The 15220-nt window shown below is 41.5% G+C and overlaps 1 protein-coding gene across 4 annotated transcripts in view; it reads left to right on the top strand.

Annotated features, from left to right (window-relative positions):
- Nucleotides 1-14957, top strand: part of etv1 (ETS variant transcription factor 1) — a 146738-nt gene extending 131781 nt beyond the window's left edge. For all 4 annotated transcript variants that reach the window (XM_048523889.2, XM_059654494.1, XM_048523907.2 and 1 more), the window contains 2 exons: nucleotides 8119-8220; nucleotides 14526-14957. In XM_048523889.2, the coding sequence (XP_048379846.1) occupies nucleotides 8119-8220; nucleotides 14526-14747 (324 nt within the window). In that variant the 3' untranslated portion in view covers nucleotides 14748-14957. The remainder of the gene's footprint in view (nucleotides 1-8118; nucleotides 8221-14525) is intronic.
- The last annotated feature ends 263 nt before the right edge of the window (nucleotides 14958-15220 follow it).

Below are 15220 nucleotides of genomic sequence, written 5' to 3'. Positions count from 1 at the left end.
AGCCGTCTTCTTTTATGTAAATTTCTAAACAAGGCTGACATCAATTCTGGCAGCTCAGCCATTACCAGCTCCTTGTCCCCTCAGATTTCCCTATGGACATGAGATATCTGACTCTTCCACACTGTCATCTCGCAGAAATGAAAATGCAGCAAATAAAAGAGATGGATTGGCTGCACTAGGCAGTTGCCTGACTTATGCTTCGTGCCTGTGCCACATTAATCCAGTCCTTGCTGTTATAAAATAATAGCTAATAAGTCCAATGAGAAAATCAAAGGAAATGTATTCACCCAGAAAATGGTTGGAAGGTGGGATTTGCTACCACATTGGAGTAGTTTAGATGAATAACAAAGATGCAAATAAGGGGGAGTTAGATAAATGCAGGGGAATGAAAGACGTAAAAGAATATGTTGGCAGGGTTGGATGAAGTAGAATGGAGGGAACGTTGTGTAGAATCTAAGCACAAACATGGACCATTGGATTCAATGGCTTATGTCAGTCGACAGGAGGGTGTTACTGAACATGGTGGGACTGGCAGCCTGAAATGTATTTGTTTAACACAAGGTGTATGACAGTAAAACAGATGAACTTAGAGTTTGGGTTACTGCATATTAGTGCGATATTATAGCAATTGCAGAGACTTGGTTGTGAGACGGACAGAATTACAGCATAATGTTCCAGGATTTAGATGTTTCAGACAGAGATGTAAACAAGGTGGGGGAGTTGTGTTGCTGATAAGGGAGAATATCACATCAAGAAACTGTAAGGACTGCAGATGCTGGAAGCTAGGGAGCTGGGAAAACACAGCGGGGCAGACAGCATCCAAGGAGCAGGGAAGCCAATGTTTCAGGCTGAAACCCTTAGTCAGGACTCAGCTGTACTGAGGGAGGACGTCTTGGAGTGAGTTCAGTAAGGCCATATGGGTAGAGCTCATGAATAGGAGTAGTGCAGTCACTTTGATGGGATTGTGCTACAGGCCTCAACAGATGGAACAGATGTGTGGAGAGATTATGGAAAAATAGGAAAACAACAGGATTGTTGTGGTTGGAGATGTTAACTTCTAACATTGATTGGGACTCCCCTAGTGCCAGGGGTTTGGATGGAGAGGAGTTTGTTAGGTTCATTTAGAAGCAATACATAAATAGTCCAACAAGGGAAGGGGCCATATGTGACTTGGTATTGGGAAATGAGCCCAGTTAGGTGATCAAAGTTTCAACTGGGAAAGCATTTTGGGAGCAGTGATCATAATTTCATAATTTTTAAAATGGTTTTGGATAGGGATAGAGGTAGCCTTCGGGTGAAAGTATTAAATTGGGGGAAGGCTAACTGTGACAATATTAGGCAAGAATTGGGGAATGTAGATTGGGAATGGCTGTTTGAGGGTAAATCCACACCTGCGAAGTGGGAATCTCTTAAAGGCTAGTTGATTAGAGTTCAGGACCAGTATGTTCCTGTGAAAATGAGGGATATGGATGGCATATTTGGTAACCTTGGATGACAAGAGAAATTCTGAGGTTAATCAGAAAGGAAAAAGAAGCATACAACAGGTTTAAGAAGCAGAAGACAAACAGAACTCTCAAGGTATATAAAGACAGCAGGAAATAACTTAAATAAGGGGTCAGAAGGGCGAAAAGGAACCATGAAATGACCTTGGTGAACAGGATTAGGGAAAATCACAAGTTTATTAAAACATATATAAGGAGCAGGAGGTAAAAAAGGAAAAGCGTAGGTCCACTCATAGATATAGGAGGAAATTGGAGTCGGGGGATGTGAGTGAGGTCCTTTACTATTCTGTTGTAAACCTCAATCAGATCCTTAACTGAGGTCCCTATACTTTTCAGTATTAATCATAAAGGAGAAGAGGATGGTGGATGATATGTCTAAAGAGGGATATGTCGATGTTCTAGGTCATGTTGATATAAAAAAGGTGGTGGTGTTGGGTGTTTTGGAAAACATTAAGATGGACAAGTCCTTGGGACCTGATAATATCTATCCCAGAATTCTGAGGGAGGCGAGGGAAGATATTGCTGAGGCCTTGTACAAAATCTTCGTGCCCTCTTTAGTCACTGGAGAGTTCCCAGAGGATTGGAGAATAGCCAACATTGTTCCGTTGTTTAAGATGGGCAACAGGGATAATTCAGGAGATTACAGGCTCATGATCTTTATGCCCCTGGAAGGGTAATTGGTGGAGCAGATTGCAAAAGACAAGATTTACTTGCATTTGAAAAGAAGATGGACTTATTAGTGACAGGCAGCATGGCTTTGGCCGGGGTGTTAATGTCTCTCACATTTGGTTGATTTTTGAGGAAGTGACAAAGATGATTGATGAGGGCAGAGTGGTGGATATTGTCTAGGAGACAATAAGGACTGCAGGTACTGGAAACCATAGTCTAAAGGTGTGAGACTGGAAAAGCACAACAGGTCAGACAGTGTCTGAGGAGCAGCAAAGGTAACTTTTCAGGCCAAAACCCTGTGTCAGGATTTGGGAAGGGGAGAGAAGCCCAGAAACAAATCAAGGGACAGGAATGGAGCTGGGAAAGAGTAGGAAAGATGGTGATAGGTGGACACAGGTGCGGGGCTATTGTGACTGGCCCATGAGAAGGGTGGAGTGGTTAAGTGAGTAGCAAGATGGACCGGTTAGATCAGGTCGGGAGGGGGAAGGGCTGGACTTTGGATAAGGCTGAGAGTGGAGGGATTTTGAGGCCAGCGGAGGGATTTTGAGGCCGGTGAAGTCAATGTTAAGGCCACTGTTATAAGCTTCCAAGGCAAAATATCAGGTGTTGTTCGTCCCATTTACATTTGGCCTCACTCTGACAGTGGAGGAGGCCGAGGATGGACATGTCATCAAGGGCATTGGAGAGGAATTTAACATGGATGGCAGGTGGAATGTTGGGTTGGTTGATGCGTGCAAAGCGCAGAAGCTCAGAGAACCAGTACCTGAGTCTGTGTTTGGACACCTCAATATAGAGGAGAACACATCAGGAGCAACAGATACAATAGATCAGGTTGGGTGAAGTGCAAATGAATCTCTGTTGGATGTAGAGGGATTGTTTAGGGCCTTGGATAGAGGCGAGAGGGGAGGTATAGGGGTAGGTATTGCACCTTTGAGATTGTAGGGAAAGGTACTAGCTGGTGGGGAGTGTGGAGCTTATGAGGGAATCGCAAAATGAGCAGTCCCTGCCGAAAGCAGACAGGGGTGGGAAAGGAATTATATTTTTGGTGGTGGGGTCTGATTGTAGATAGCTGAAATGTTCAGGGAATGATGCTTTGGATGCGGGTTCTACGTGAGGGCTAAGGGAACTCTATCCTTGTTGCTGCTGGGGGGGAGGGGGTTTGCAGCTAGAAGTGTGGGAAATGGTGGAGATGCATTTGAGAACATCTTTACTTACAGAGGAGGGGAAATTATGATCCCTTAAGTAAGAGGATATCTGGGATGTCTTGCAGTAAAACACTTCATCTTGGGAGCAGATTTGGCGAAGGTGGAGGAATTGGGAGTATGGGATAGCATTTTTGTAGGAGGGTGGGTGAGGGGAGGTGTAGTTGATGTACCTGTGGGAGTCAGTGGGTTTAGATGATGTCAGTGATCGTTTGGTTTCTGGAGATGGAGACAGAGAAGTGCAGGAAGGGGAGGGAGCTGTTAGAAATAGTCCAGATGAATTTGAGGGTGGGGTGGAACGCGTTGCCGAAATTGACAAACTGCTCGAGCTCCTCACAGGAGCACGAGGCTGCACTGATACAGTCAATAATAGAGCAGAGAAAGAGGTAAGGGATTGTGTCAGTGTGGTTGCAGAAGAGGGACTGTTCTACAAATCCTACAATGAGGCAAGATCAGGCCCATGTGAGTGCCCATGGTCACACCTTTGGTTTGTAGGAAGTGGGACGAATCGAAGGAGAAATTGTTGAAAGTAAGAACCAGTTCAGCCAAGCAAATCAGAGTATCAGTGGAAAGGAACTCATTGGGCCTGTAAGAAAGGAAGAAGCAGAGAGTTTTGAGCTATCTGTGTGGGCGATACAGCTGTAAAGGGACTGTACATCTGTGGTGAAGATGAGCTGTTGAGAGACGGGGAATTCAAAGTTTTGGAAAAGGTAGAGGGGGTGGGTTGCATCCTAATGTAAGTAGGGAATTCCTGAAGCAAAGGGTAAAGAATGGAATTGACGTAGGAGGAGTTGAGCTCGGTGAGGCAGGAGCAGGCATAGATAACGGGTCAACCAGGGCAGTTGAGTTTATAGATTTTGGGTAGGAGTTGGAAACGAGCGGTCTTGGGTTGGAAAACTATCAGGTCGGTTGCTGTGGATGGGAGATCTCGCAAAGTGACGAGGTTGTTGGTGGTCTTGGAGATTATGGCTTGGTGATCAGATGTGGGGTCATGACCAAGAGGTCAAGGGAGAGTAGGACGCCGGGTGAGGGTGTCCAGAAGGATAGAGTTTGCTGGAGGTGGAAGGGGTCGTTAGAGGGTGTGTTGGATTTCTGTTCAGCGGCAGCGGAAAAAGAGCTCAACATCATGGCACGTGCGGAATTGGTTTATGTGTGGGTGCAGGGGAATGAAGGTGAGCCCTTTGTTGAGGACTGACCTTTCGCCTCAGTGAGGGAGAGGCCCAGACGAATGATGAATAACTGGCAGGGCTTGAAGCAGGGGCTGGTTGTAGAGCTGGAGCCAAGAGTGGGGTTGGAGACTTCATCAGGAGTGGGTGTGTGCACCGATGTGATCATGTGGGTGGAAGCAGAAGTAACATGATCATCACTGACATCAGCCGTCAGATGGTCGTTGACATTGGTGGAAGTGACAGTCATGTGTTTGTCGATGTTGTCTGTATGGACTTTAGCAAGGCCTTTGACAGGGACCCTCATGGTAGGCTGATGCAGAAGGTGAAGTCTCATGGGATCTTTGGTGAGCTGATAAGGTGGATACAGAACTAGCTTAGTCATAAAAGAGAGAACTATGGTCAGTGGTGTTCCACAGGAATCAATGCTGGGACCCCTATTGTGATATGTATAATATATAGTGAATGTAGGTGGCCTGATAAGTAAGTTTGCAGGTGAAGCAAAGATTGGGGTGTTGTGAATTGAGAGGAGAATTACTGGAGGATACAGCAAGATATAGATCGGCAGGAGACTTGAATGGAGAAATGGAAGATGGAGTTTAATTTGGACAAATGCAAAGGTTGCATTTTGAAAGGTTTAATGCAGGAGGAAGCAAACAGTAAATGACAGAACCCTCGATAGCATGAACATACAGAGGGATTTAACTGTACAGGCCCACAGTTCCCTGAAGTGGATAAGGTGACCAGAAGGCATATGGCATGCTTGCCTTCATTGGTCAGGGCACAGAGTATAAACATTGGCAAGTCATATTGCGGCTGAGCTTTATCAAGGCCACGTTTGAAATATTTTGCACAGTTCTGGCCACCACACTACCAGAAGGATGTGGAGGCTTTGGAGAGCGTGTAGGAATGGTTTAGCAGGATCTTGCCTGGTCTGGAGGGTCTCGGCAGTGTGGAGACATTGGAAAAAAACCTGGTTTGTTTTCACTTGAATGTCGGAGGGGTGACCTGGTAAAGGTTTAGAAAATTGAATGGTGGGGATAGAATGGACAGTCAGAGTTCTCTGCCAGAGTAGAAATGTCAGTTGCTGGTGGAAATTGGTTGAGGTAAACGGAGGCAAGTTTTAAGGAGGTGTGAGAGATAGATTTTTCGTACAGAGGGTGGTAAGTGGTTAGAACACGCCACCAGAGGAAGTGACAAAAGCAGAAACAACAGCATCATGCACCTTGACAAATGTATGAATATGCAGGGAATGGAGGAATGTGGACAACGTAGAGGCAAAAGTTTTTTTTAAGAGAGGTGTCAGTATGTTGATGCAGGCTTCATGGGCCAGAAGCCCTGTTCCTGTGCTGTACTGTACTTTGTTCTTTTGCTCTTTATACTAGTACTGTGAACTGTACTGTGAATGTGGAAGTGATAATGGGAACTGCAGATGCTGGAGAATCCAAGATAACAAAGTGTGAAGCTGGATGAACACAGCAGGCCAAGCAGCATCTCAGGAGCACAAAAGCTGACGTTTCGGGCCTAGACCCTGTGCTCCTGAGATGCTGCTTGGCCTGCTGTGTTCATCCAGCTTCACACTTTATTATCTTGTACTGTGAATGTAGTTTGTTTCTTAAACTGCGTTTGCCCCTGTCTGTTACTGTACAAATTGCAATTTAAAGTAAAGGAAAATGGATTTTACGCACCAAATGTTGAATTTTCACAATCATATAGAAGCACTTTTATGAGCCATGACTAGGAGCAAAGTTGTAAAACTGCATGTTGGGTCAGCTAATTCTTGTTTCTGATAGAAGGAGGCATCAACATAGACTGCCATTTCACTCACCTATACTCACATGTCCTAGCAGGTCACTGTTAATATTATTTTACATCCAGAGGAATAGAGGAGCAGCATCCGAAAACTAGATTAGTTCTAGAAATTTCTGATGCCCCATAAAATTTGTGTTTCAATTTTGATACAAACAACTGTTTTCTTTTCTCTTTGTGAATCATTTCCACTATGTGGGAAGCCTAACACTATACTTGTGAGAGAGAAGGTAAAGCACAAAAATGAAGAGATATAGGAAATGAAGTCAGAAAACTTGAACAGATAGAAAACAACTGGTAGAGGAGTAAGGAAAAGCACAAAAATGAAAGACAATTTTTTTAAAAAAGGGAAAGAACATTAATTGTATGTTAGTCAATGATAAATGTGAAAATGATAGAAATTAATAATGTCTTTTATCGTGAATGTCAAATCTTAGTTTGCAATCAGTAACTTGATTTCTTTAATGATCATATAACTTCTGCAGTGCAGATTTAATTATCAGTGTGAAAAGGATTATTTAAAACTCACGTACAGCTGAAAGTTTTCTCAATCTTGCAACCGGTTTTTTTTTTTGTTTTCTCATTTTCCTTACACTGTATTTGCTGCATTAGACCTCAGTACCCAACACCAGAGGAAAAATAAAAGAGCAAAAGCAACAGACAATTGGGGATTGCAACAAATGCAACAACTTGCATTTGTGTAGCATCTCTAATGAAAAAAACTGCCTAAAGTGACTCCTCGAGGTGTGATTAGAGAAGATATTTGGCTGAACTGAGTCAAAAATATTAGGAGGGGTGACTAAAACCGTGATCAAAGAGCTGGATTTTAAGGAACATTTTAAGAGAGAATAAGGATATTAGGGAGGCCATGAAGGACATGGAACACTTGAACTTGTATAATTACCAGAGGCCAGTGATTGGTAAATGCGCTTGCTTTGTTTGAATATAACTGCCTGATTCAAAGTATAATTTAGATTTGTTTTTTGTAGTTTCTTTGAAATTTTTGGATTATTTGAGTTTAGTGTGAAACGTAGACAATCATTTATTTTCCAGTTTGCTTGTACTGATCGCTTCAAGTCCATTACAGAGAGAATTTCATTCAGTGCAATGAATTCCAGAAGCAGCAGTGTGTACCACCTACAAGATGCATTGCAGAAATTCACCAAAAATCCTCAGAGAGCACTTTCCATACCCATGACCACTTCCATTTGACAGATAAAGACAGCAGATGTATGGGAACACCACCAAATTCAAGTTCCTCTTCAAGCCACTCACCATCCTGACTTGGGAATATAGCACCGTTCCTTCGCTGTCGCTGGGTCGAAATCCTGGAATTCCCTCCCAAAGGGCACTGTAGGTCAAGCCACAGCAGGTGGATTGCAGCTGTTCAAGAAGGCATCTTCTCAAGGGCAACTGGGGATGGGCAATAAATGCTGGATAACCAGTGATGGCCACATACCACAAATTAATTTTAAAAATGTGTTTGTTTTAAATGTTGTTCCTGCAAGCTGGATCAATTCTTGACACGAGTATGTCAGCCAATGTCAGTAATTACATTTTTCACATCTTTAAATCTGTCTCGATGAAATTACTGAATTAGTGCCAGAATGTAAATAGTTTTGTGCTGGGACCTCAGGTTCATTGGAAAAGTGACTTTGGACCAAAAAGCATGAGGACATTGGCCTGAAATATTACCTTTACATTTCACGGAACTGCTGTTGAAATGTGTATGCCATAATGTTATATTAATGGCAGTGTTTTCTGAATTAGGTAGCGCGACGTTGGGGAATCCAGAAGAATCGTCCTGCTATGAATTACGACAAGCTGAGCCGCTCACTGCGCTATTACTATGAGAAGGGCATCATGCAGAAAGTAAGGAACAAGCATGAGTCGTTTTATTTATAATTTCTTCAAATGTTGGTTGAATAACATCTTGATGAGTTACAATTATACATCATATTGATTCAAGTGAGGGAAGATTCCCAGCTTATAGCACATTTTGATGCCATAAAATGGATTCTCATTGCTTTTAAGAAATATCCAATGCCTTTCTTGGAGCTCGACATTTGCATTCTTTTAATCCTCAGGTCTTACACATAGTCAAATAATTCTCATCTGAATAATGATTGCTTTTCCATACATTCTGGGCTTGGCAGAAGTTCAACTGAGTAACATTGTCAGGAGCTGAGTGGTACAGAACAAAGAAGTTTGAGCTGTTAGATATTTGCTGTTATGGCTGATGTAAGAGAATTATATTGTTCAGGTTTCCATCTCCTGACATTTATTTTAACTTGGCCTGTATTTTGGAGATCAGAGTCATTTGTGATCTCTAAACTACACACTTAAATATTCTGCCAACACCTGTTGACATTGCACAGTAGAATCTCAAAATATCTTAGTTTAATCTGCAATGGAGTAACACTTCTTGTATGTGGCTGTGTCCTTTGCCCCTTCTGATATTTTGAATCCAGGGCACTTGCACTTTTTAGATTAGCAATCTTGTTATTTTTAGTTCTTTCAGAGTACATGCCTCTGTAAGAAAGAGAGATGTTGGTGTAGCACGTTCCCCCAGTGTGAGTGGATGACTGTGAGCCAACAATTAAAGGAGAAAGCTTCTAAATTTCCAATTTAATATTTTTCCACCCTCTCATTGATTAGTGCTCCTCTTCAATAAAGTGCCAAATCAGGAAGAGAGACTTCTCTTCATAAATATTTTACATGCCTACTTATAAGATATTATATCTGGTTCTTAAATGTAAATCGTATATATATTTTGGAAAGAGTGAGTACAGAATCACAGAATTGTTATGGCTCAGTCGGAGATGATTTGATGCATTGTGTGTACGTCAACTCTGGGCATGTTGACTTAGTGCCAGTCTCCTGTTTTTCCCCTTAATATTGCAAATCATTTCCAGTTAAATAATTATCTAGTTTTCTGTTGAATGCCTCAACCGAACCTCCCTCAACCACTATTTAAAGCAGTGTATTCTGGACCTGATTTACTCAGTGTGTGAAAGCTTTTTCTCACCTGGCTTTGGCTTCTTTTGCAAAGCACTCTTAAAGCTATGCCCTAAATTAAGAGAAAGAACTGTGGATGCTGGAAATCTGAAACAATAAAAACCCCAGAAATGACTAGAGAAACGCTGCAGGTCTGGCAGTATCTATGGAGAAAAAACAGAGTTAATGTTAACTGTGAGATCACAAGGTGTAGAGCTGGATGAACACAGCAGGCCAAGCAGCATCATAGGAGCAGGAAAGCTGACGTTTCGGGCCTAGACCCTTCCTCAGAAATGGTGACCTTCTTCACCTTCCTTCAGCAAAAAAAATCCAGATGGTTAATTAGGCGGGGTTTTCTCTTATTAAATCTGAATTAACTTATTTTCGAATGAGATTGTTCATCCAATCCTGAATAATTATTTCTAGAAGTTGCCACAACCAGAGAAGCTTTCACACTAATCTTTATAGAGAAGTAGAAAGGACTGTTATTGAAACACAACTGTCTGACTGTCAACCCATAAAGAATAGATATTTATTGTTTTAAAGAATATCCGTATTGTTGGGAAACTATTCTAAGTGAAATTCTTCGAAAACAAACCTCTATAATCTATCCAATAAGATATATGCCGAGCCCCTTAAAGCATTGATCCATCTCTCGTGCAATTCTGTATCCATATACTCGTTGCTAGTCATTAACAAAACCTGGCTTATCACTCATTACTAAATCCGGTGTAATAGTGTAATGTAATAGTGACTATATATGATTCAATTCAAAGTAGCATTTGAAGGGGAGAAACTGATAACATCTTCTGAGATTGTAGATTTAGGTGGAGCTGACTTCAGCGGATGAGGAAGAGATTGTCCCCTTTCTCCTGTTCTTCATCTTGAATTCTCTGGCTGTGAGTTGGTTCACCCCACGGCCCTATGACATCCACCGCAAATAGGGCAGGGAGGCAGGTCCTGAATCCAGTCTAGCTGGAACATGGTTTGTACTTAGTGCTCCGGCATCTTCCTGTAGTCCAGTTTAAACTACATAAATCTGTAAATACGTAAAACCTCAGCAGTTCAGGCGGAAGTGTATGAAAACAACATCATGGTGAAGCATGATCAGTTTGAACCCCGAACATAAGAGCTTTACAGGTAACAACATGATGGACATTGAAAGAGATGATACCCAACATTCAACTAAAAGAAAGTGCACACAAGAATCTACTCATTAGAACAATCCTAACAAATTGCAGAAGTACAAAGAACATAGGTCGTTCGGCAGGTAGTAAGAGCAACGGAAAGGAGGTACGAAAGAAACTTTCAAAGGAAGTTAAAGTTAACAGGGGACTGGAGTTTACTGCTTTGGATCCACTATGTCAGCAACAAATTTGGAACTGGCTGTTGCTAGTAGCAGGGTCGATAGCACAATTTTCCAGGTGACTTCATAACTCGCCATCTGTGTGGCTGCTGTCAATGCTGCTTGATCAGTCACATGGTTGGCATCTCTGGCGTCCTGGCAGGCCCAATGGGAGAGGTAGGTGCTGCTGAAGCAAGTTGTGGATCACATGTTCCCTTCAACATGAGGGTGCCCTCAGAAGTGTGAATCAAAATCAAAATCAACAATGATAAAAATGCAAGCTGTTAATTCTCTCAATCTTTTGTCTTTTCTTACCCACAGCCTGTCCTTGGGGCATGGAAGCTGTGGCTCCTATGTCACCTTAGCCTACTGCAGGGAGACCATTTCTGGTAAAGCTAAAGGCCTATACATATGAAGCCTGTGTGTCAATGCCAAAATGCTGGCGAGGTTGTCAAATCTCTGTTAGTTGGGGCCTTGACCAACCCAATTGCCTGCCTGCATCTGTGGAATGACCAACCATACTATGAAAGCTTGGGGGTATTTATATCAGCATGGTTATCTGGGTTAGACTCTAAAAAATTGTTGAACGATAATTTTGATGTTTCTAATAGTAGAACTGAGATATTGACGCAAAACCATGCACTATAATCTTTTGAAGAGCAGAATAAGATCTCTTAAAAATCAGACAGTGAAATATAGATGATAAATGAAGAGAACTTCCTTTTGTTCTCCTGAGATGCTGCTGGGCCTGCTGTGTTCATTCGGCCTCACATTTTATTATCCCAGAACTTCCTTGTTGCCTTTCTTTCACTGCTTGTTAAGTGAGAGGTGTCAATCCTGGACAATAGATCAATTTTATTTGACCACCTGCTGTCAAAGGAAGATTTTACATCTCAAATTTAGTACAGGTAAAACGTAGATCAAAGTTTCCTCAACTTCACGCCAAAAATTTGGATTTATAAACACCCTAAACAGTTATTGCCTCTGATACACTTGTTTACCGAACAACTGTTTTGATATTTCTTGGTAAAGTTAATTATTAATTTACAATGTAATGTCAGTTACAGGGATCTTATGCCCCATTATTAACTACGCAAACATATTTCTCTTACGATCTCGACAGTAAACAAAACACCAGGCCATTATTCTGAAGTGTTAGAGGTGAATGGAAAGTTGGCCATTTAAAATCCATTTCTTGGAAATCTAAATCCTAGTTCTTGGAAAATTAGGTATTAGATAAGTGTACTGCAGTTACTGATTTTCTAGCCAAACTAGCATCCAGTGCTGGAAGATTAGCAATGTATTGTATTTCCGCAGTCAATCAATGTTATTCACATAGGTTTCATCCAGTAAGGCAGCTGACATTGTCTGTCTGTGTGTGTGTGTGTGTGTGTGTGTGTGTGTGTGTGTGTGTGTGTGTGTGTGTGTGTGTGTGTGTGTGTGTGTGTTTGTGTTTGTGATCCATAGAGATAAATAACTTTAAAAATGATGTTCAGACATCCAATTAGTAACTGAAAGAGTAGCAAGAAGGATTTCATGTTTTAAATCTTTTCCTGTAACAAATTATTAAATACACTATTTACCACCACTGTTTTCTTTTAGTAGGCATCTTTGAATGATCGAGCCAAATGTTCTCATTTTACACTTATCACCCACCACACATCCCACAGAATTACAATCCCTGTAGCAAAAATCTCTCAGTTTCTCTTAGATTGAAATAGGTTCCCATATCCGCATGTGGCTCAGTCATGTCTTCACATGGCCATCCGCAGGTGCTTTCCATTTTTGAAGAGTTCCCTAAATCTACTACCAGCAGCTTTGTCTGCTCTAATTTTTCTTCTCCTTCGGCTTCCAGCAATGCCAGGACAAATCTTCTGGAATTGTTAGATTGCTAAATTGGTTAGTCTATCTGACTTGAAACCATCTCCTTCCTGCTCCAAGCTGTATTAACTTGTTCTTCACAAGTTTAATTTGCATACAGGTTCCAAACTATATGGCAACCAGAAACCCACTTCAATAGTGGAGAATGTTGTTTAGATGGCCAGCTGTCTCCATAAGACATGTATGCACAAAACCAGGTTTAACTTCATTCCCACCTTCACAAAATTAGGAGGTATTGTGTTCGAGGACAGCACTACTAAATTTGGATAATTTACACTATGATAAAGAGCCTAGAGAGCCAGTCGACTGTGGCAAAATTTTTAATCTTGCACTCATCTGAATACTTTACAAGAAGTAACAGTTCAAGAGAAAAGTTAACCTTTATAATGTTTTATAGGAGAGTGCTGATTGTTGGTAAATGAGCTGTTTATGCTTCTGTTTGGATTCCAGAGCATCCCTCTGGGGAGGTAACATATGGATAATATGGGCAATATCCGAAAACACCTTTGTTAGTCCAGTTTCCGTTAGGAGTCAGGTACTTTTTGGGAGATGGGAATTTGAGGTACTATTTTTGGGGTGATAAGGTTATAGAAGTTGGGCTCGTTGACAAAATAGAAAATTGTGCCAGAAAGGTACACAAACCTCTGGGAAAGAAGAAGCTGTCTAGGAAGTGTGAAACCTGCAAGACTTGTCACACATATCGAAAACTGCCCAGAGCTGACATTTCCTTTTGAATGAGGGCTGATATTTACTACTTGGAACCATGGATTAATATGAGTTGGCACAAAGTTGATGTGGGGTTATGAGGGATCAAGGGGGAATGATGACCTTGTAGAATTGTTACTGGACCGTTAATCCAGAGATCCATCTAATATTCTGGGGACCAGGGTTCAAATCCTGCCATGGCAGATGATGGAATTTGAATTCAATGAAAATCTGGAATTAAAAGTCCAATGATGACCACAAATCCATTGTCGATTGTCAGAATATCCCAACTTGTTCACTAATGTCCCTTGCTGTCTTTACCTGGTATGATTTGTATGTGACTCCAAACCCACAGCAGTGTGACTGATTTTTAACTGTCCCATCTGGGAAATAATTGCTGGTCTAGCCAGTGATGGCCTAATCCTGTGTATGAATAACCAAAAAAAAGAAGAATCATGGGATCATTAGCGTGGCTGGAGCACAGGTATGAGGGCTGGCAGACTATGTTCTGTTTTATCCTATTATTTTACTTGGTAGGCAGTGTTGAGGCTCCAAAGCAGGCTGTCTGTGCTGTCTGCCTCAGAACCCAGCAGCCTTCTCATTTGTTTGCAGCACTTCCATCGTGATTTCCAATCAGTTTTTACTCTCTCACCTTGCAGAATGCAAAGCGGGAAATATGGATAACCATATTTAAACCAAGAGTTTCTCCCGCCTCTGTGCATGTGACCTGGGAACATAAATTGAGCCTTAACCTCTAGACATAACACTCTTGTAAGACTTATAACAATACAGGAAAAATCACAACGTATCAGTCAGTATCTCTGATGAATCAGCAAATTTTAATTATGCTTTTTGGTGACAATATAAATGAAGGGAACAATTAAATGTTTTTATTTTCCCTTCCCTTTTAAGTAAGTGCATAGGGTCAAGTTTATTGTCTGGAGTTGATGTTCACTGTACATTTAGACATTCTTCAGCCAGTAGAGATCCAGATCATTAATGTATCTGTTTTGATAAACATTGTCCTATCCCTCAGTCACTGACAAAAAGCTTGAATACCTTGGTAGAAAAATTAACTCATCAGTAAAGTCTTTCTTGTGATTGGTTTTTGCATTTTAACCTTTTAACCTTAAAGTTTTAAATTCTAGATTGTAAACTGGCTAGAAATGTAACCTTTGGCTACATTAGACTAATGATGCTTTTGGTTTGTTTTGAAGATTATGCGAAACTGTTTCTCTCCTTTCTGCAGGTCGCGGGAGAAAGATATGTGTATAAATTTGTTTGTGATCCAGAAGCGCTTTTCTCGATGGCTTTCCCAGACAACCAGAGGCCAGTGCTGAAAACTGATATTGAGCGCCATATCAACGAAGAGGACACAGTCCCTCTCTCCCATTTTGATGAGAACATGGCCTATATACAAGAGAGTGGCTGTTGCAATCCCCATCCATACAATGAAGCCTATGTGTACTGATGCAACCAATCTGGGGCAGTCACTCCGTGTTTGTTTTCTTTTCTCTATTATTTTCCTCTGTAGACCATGACCCAGGATTTACTTCATCTCTTCAGCATCTCTGATATCAAGCAGTGGGTCCACGGTTTCTGTCGCATTAACCCCATGGTCCACCACCAGGGACAGTGCACTTTATGAAAAGACTCATTCGAGTTCTACATGTTTTTTTCAGGGTAGGGTGGGCGGGAAGTGGGAGTGGTTGGTGTTGGGGAGAGGGCAGTGGTTTTCATTTTAGCTTACATGCTTTTCTTTGGTGGGTAAGGAGGGATGGGAGGGTTGGGAATTGCAGTACATTTAAATGGAATGATTGATGCTATCATATGGATTTTTGTTTCATATCAGCTAAAAAAACTTACTAAGTCAAAGTTACAAGAAATCTGCTGATATCAGTAATAAAACAAATAGCATATCTAATATTGCTGTGTTAACACAGC

Source organism: Stegostoma tigrinum, chromosome 2, assembly GCF_030684315.1.
Source record: "Stegostoma tigrinum isolate sSteTig4 chromosome 2, sSteTig4.hap1, whole genome shotgun sequence".
Lineage (NCBI taxonomy): Eukaryota > Metazoa > Chordata > Chondrichthyes > Orectolobiformes > Stegostomatidae > Stegostoma > Stegostoma tigrinum.
Note: the sequence above shows the minus strand (reverse complement) of the source record. Positions and strands in the feature narration are given on the sequence as shown.